The sequence below is a fragment of the Frankliniella occidentalis genome, unplaced genomic scaffold (genome assembly GCF_000697945.3).
Source record: "Frankliniella occidentalis isolate FOCC.00 unplaced genomic scaffold, Focc_3.1 Scaffold1, whole genome shotgun sequence".
NCBI lineage: Eukaryota > Metazoa > Arthropoda > Insecta > Thysanoptera > Thripidae > Frankliniella > Frankliniella occidentalis.
Window position 1 is genome coordinate 3,378,428 of NW_026267131.1, and position 5,170 is coordinate 3,383,597.

The 5,170-nt window shown below is 54.3% G+C and overlaps 1 protein-coding gene across 1 annotated transcript in view; it reads right to left on the minus strand.

The window, feature by feature from the left end:
- The window catches only part of LOC113212599 (multiple C2 and transmembrane domain-containing protein), a 26,641-nt gene that overhangs the window by 12,627 nt on the left and 8,844 nt on the right, over window positions 1-5,170 (minus strand). The window contains exon 2 of the mRNA XM_052268217.1: window positions 635-1,176. Within this exon, the coding sequence (XP_052124177.1) occupies window positions 635-1,176 (542 nt within the window). The remainder of the gene's footprint in view (window positions 1-634; window positions 1,177-5,170) is intronic.

Consider the following 5,170-nt stretch of genomic DNA (forward strand, 5'->3'; position numbering starts at 1 on the left):
TGGAGTACATTTTGGCCTGTACACAGGAGCCGCCCAGTCGTCCACCCCTCGGGCTCAGCTCTGTGCTGGATGCGTTGCGTTCCGACTGATCTCTTCCGCGCTTTTCTCTCTCCCCCTGCGTTTCCTGGTCGCCTCCACGTTACACGGTCCTTCGGGACTCTTGGTTCTCCATCACTGTGCGAGCGGAGAATAAGAACAGGAAGTTTTGGAGCGTTATTTTGTGAAATGCATGAGCTGGCATAAGCTTCCAGGGAACCCGGCCTCGCATGGCCACGCCTGGCCACGACGGTCGTTTGGTCGACAGTACACAGGGTGGCAAATGACTCCATTTCGCCTCGTTCACCTACTCAAGTTGAATAACATATAGAGTTGCAATGTTATACGCTCATTGTTTAGTTGGCAGCAGCCACGGTTCTCAATTCGGAACTGTAGGCAATTCCTTGGGGGTTCGAGCTCGAATCTTTTCCTAGGGAAAATTGAGATAACTTAAAATTGGAAAATTACATTCGCTATGTTTCGACTTGGAACAAGATGGGGGAAAATATGAGCAGTCGTTACAATACATGTATGTACTGTAAATAGAAAATGCAAAATAAGTTGAAAATTTACAAAGATGTTTTTGGCAGTAACTCACCTTGAGGTTGTTGAAAAAGGAGTGCGTCTTCTGCACGACGTTAAGGTGCGCGGAGATGGACGCCTGCGCGGCAGGAGCGGCGGCGGGGGCGGCGGCCATGGCGACCAGCGGGGGCGGCAGCCTGCTGGGCGACGGGTGGCGGACGTCGGCGGCGGCAGCTGCTCGGCGCGACCCCGGCGGTGTCAGGTGGGCGCGGAAGGGGCGGAGGAGCCGCGGGGAGCCGCGGGGAGAGCGCTGCGGCGACCGGGGTGGCGTGGTGCACACCGAGTCCCTGGAGGGTCCCGCGGCCGGGGGCGGCGGGGGCCGGACGGCACCGCGGGACCCGCCGCCCCGGAGGCAGCCCCCGCATCCGCCGCAGCCCCCGCAGCCGCCGCTGAGCTCGGACGCGCTCTTGGACAAGTGCCTCCCCAGGGTGGACGACGGCGCGGTGTCGGCCACCACCACGTCCACGCCCGCCGCCGAGGTGGCCACGCGGACGTCATCGCCAGCACCGTCCTCGTCGTCGTTGAGGTTAAGGAGAGAGCGGCCGCTCAGTTCGGATCCTGAAACAAGGAAAGTCAGCACGTCAAATTATACACGGTCAAGAATTGTCTCGAAGTCTGTGTTCTCAATGTCCTCTGCGGAGACCACATATGTTGAAACGCGGCAACGCTGCCACAGGGCAGTGTAATATAAACGCGGGGATATTGATATTGCTCTGGGGTGGGGAGTTTTTATTTCCGTGGGCCTCATAAAGATAATGATTACAACAGAGCGCCCACTCTGTTGGCTACCATACATCATGCATTTCATTCATTTAGAGGGCCATACATGCCTGAAACTCTAAATTTCCCTCTAAATTCCCCCTTTCTCCTCTCTCGCTCCCTTTTCATTATCGCACTTGCTGAAACACACGATTGATCTTTTGCTTGTTTTTACAAACCGAGGGTACAGATACAGGTTGGGAAAATTACTCAGGAACACAGCTTACGAGCGATACCGAAGGCGTTTCGGATTATTCCGGGTTATTTCACGACTATTTCGCCTTGTGTTTTTCACCATTTCGCGTTCGTTTCGCATTACTTCGTATTAATTTCGCTTACAGGCGTACAACGTATATCACGAGCGAATTCTTGCCCGGCAAAAATTCACACTCACCCGAGGACGTGGTATTCACTGTGAACCCCAGGGTGTAGGCGAGGGGTGAGGGGTGAGAAGATAAGCAGACAACTTGAAATGGTTGGTCTAGTTTTGACCGCAGGATGGTGATAATCCCCCCCGTATCATGTAACACGGGCGGTGTCGGCAGCAGACGCAAACAGTACAGTTGAGTACAGTACAGTAGCGACCCTCGGAAGGGCACTTCCCAGCCCGTACCCCGTCGAACGATTGGGCCACCTGGACACCCCGAGCCCGGGACATTTCCGAGGGAGGGAGACTGAGAGAGAGAGAAAGAGAGAGAGAGAGAGAGGGGGGGGGGGGGGGATGAGGACCCATGAATGGCTATAAGGGAGGCAATAAAACACTCCGGTATCGAGGAACTGCCTCCTCTCCGGCCAGGGCCGCTCCCCCCACCCCCACTGCTGGTTCTCTTTTTAAAAGCCAGAGACGAGCAGCCAGGAGTCCAACAAATGGTAAAACAACATCATTACGTCATTACGTCCTGTTTATTGAACGAAAAACACAGCAATTTTTTTAGAAAAGTAATCCGACTACCGGGAGAGTGGTGTGAAGATTTCAGGGGAAGTAAAAACATACCCACAACTTAAGTACAAACAAAAATTTACAAATAGATTATTCAACCAAGAAAACACTTTTTAGCCTGTAGAGTGTGTAGTGACGATAGGAAGCAAAATAAGATGGCTCCCGCTTGTGACCTGCTTCCATAGGAAACAAAGCAAACGAAACTGTTCAATGTGGGCACCTCACTCAAAATCACTATATTAAATTTCAATGCCTTTTTTTTCTTGCTTTTTGATCCACCCTCCATCGCCGTAGGCGCTTTACCTGCCGGGCCCGCCCTCGACTTGCGGGGCACGCAGAGAAGACACCCGCACATAACCTGTTGTGCGCTCTGGCAACAAGCGCTTGCTGGCTCGACCCGCACCGCGCCCGCGCCCGCGCCGAGGAAAACGTGACAAGAGTATAACCACCGCTGCCGCCGTTATCGGCGCACCAGGGCAGAAGCGAAGCAGCAAGACGGTACTACAGAGAAATAACGACGACAGGAGGACACGCGAGGACGCCGTCGCCGGTGCCAGGAGGGCGGCGAGCGGCCTACCGTCTGGGAGGACCCAGCCAGTGTGGGGCGCGGCCCCCGACTCGTACTGCGGCGGGCGGCTCATCAGGGCGGTAGTGGCCGGCCAGGGCCAGTGCGTGCAGGACACATCTGCCCTCACCCTCCTCCCCTCCTCGGCCTTCCCCGCAACCCGCACCCCCTTCCAACCCCTACCCTCCCTCCCTCCACAGCGCAACGACTCTTATCACAAACTCCTCCTCCTCCCCCTCACTTCCCCCCCATCGGGGACCTTCGTCCGGGACTCACTGGCGCCGGCAAAGAGGTTACTGGTCCGGTCGGGACACGGACACGCAATACACGACGACGCGGAGGCCATACCCGGCCATACCCTGCCAGACCAAAGCACTAGAAAAAAAATCCTCCCAGAACTTTCTCTCTCTTTCTCTCTCTCCCTCCCTCTCTGTCTCTCACTCTCACTCACTCTCGCCAGTGTTTAGTGTGTACTTTAAATTGCCCCCTTGTAACCAGAAATCAGTGCTTGTCATCGAGGAGCGACGCATCGACCGGGTGGAACAGCAACAGCTGCTGTTGTTTGGGTTAAGCATGATTGAGGGGAAAGCTTCTTCCCCGCGCCGCCACGCCCTACCACGTCCAGACGCGCCTTTTCTGCCAACACAAGCCCCTCCCGGACCCTTCATCACTGTCATTAAAGCTCCCCCGCGGTTTAAGGTGCTTATTGATTGCGAGAGAGATCGCCGTCGGGCTTCGATAGCTCGACAAAGAGCGCCTCACACCTCGCGCGCGGTGTCGATATCTGGCGGTGACGATGGGGAAATAATAATATCTGAAAAAATAAAAAGTTTCCAAAGTCACCGACAGGAAAGCGTGTCTGCGTGGAGATCTCTTTTGTAGACTCTTGCGGAAGGGGCGCCCCGTGCTGAAAATATGCCAGTCAGCGCGCGGCCCGGGCTCGAGCCCACTTTTGCATTCACTTTGAGCCCCACTGACATCCTTCGCGTTCCTCCCCCTTATAACGTTTTTGGGGCTCCCGCCCCCGCCTCATCCTTTCCTCGCCCCCTTCTTTCCTTTACACCCCTCTCCCATACACTTCCGGAATACTTTTACGTGCGGCAATGCGCGCACTGGTTGTTTCAAGGCGAATATTCCCCACGGACTGTGTACGGGGTAAACAGGGATTCCGCGGGGATTCAACACCCCGTGCCCTTTCTTACCTATTCTATACCGCCTCCCCCACCCCCCGGTTAAAGAGCCTTCAGGGGACCTAACTCACGAAAATCCCCTCCCTACCTATACTGACGGCCTCGCCCCTCACCCCCACCCGCTCTTCCTGTTCACGATACCCGGGGCATTACATAATAATAACATATGCGCCCGGCCCGTGCGTATATTTCACGCTGCTGATGTCGGAGCCCCCACAGCCCCTTTCCTCTTCCTCTCTCCCTCTCTAACCCGTTTCCCCTCTTGCTTGGAGCGAAACAGCACAGCACAAATCCCGACACGTCGACGCACGTCGACAACATATTTCCTCGAACAGGTTTGCAGCACGCTTCCATTTTCATCGTGTTTATCTTTATGATTATCTTTTTACGTCTCCCTGGTCCCGACAAAAGAAGGAGGGTGCTTCGAGTGTTTGCAAGCCTGTAAAGATTTTTAAGATGCAAAAATGTTAAGGAAGGTCAATGTTGCCCCCCCCCCTCTCTCTTTCTGTGTACTTTCCGACTTGAGTAATCGACGAAATTTCGCTGGACCAAACAAAAAAAAAAAGGGAGAAAGAACACTGAACAAAAGAATGTTTGGAAGCAAGAATAAGCTTAAAATGCCGTACCGCGCGGCTCCATCGATAATCCCACTTCCTTACGAGGGAAATAAAAAACTCTGGCAGACTGCCGGCTTGGATGAGATTCCCACGGCACGGTAGCAGCCGCTCCAAACTAACGTCCTCGACCGATAACTCTTCAGGGTGGTCGAGCGTGGCGGGGCGTGGCGGGAAAGAGTAGGGAAAAGTGGGAGGGGGCGCGCACAGAACGTAGCGAACAGCAGCACCAACAGCCAATTAGTGGGGACCTGAGGGGGTAAGACAGGGTGTCGAGCGCCGACCGAAAATAAAATTCCCGAACTTTTCCCGTATTTCCCGAGCATAAATTGACGAAATTCCCGAGTATTTTAACCCTTTCAGATGAAACATTTTCCTATCGAATGAGAGGTAAAAATTAACAAATGTCTAAATACTCTGGTAAACAGGAGCATGACCGAGCAAAACAGAGGTATTCCCCATAGGAAATCGCGAGCGAAGCGAG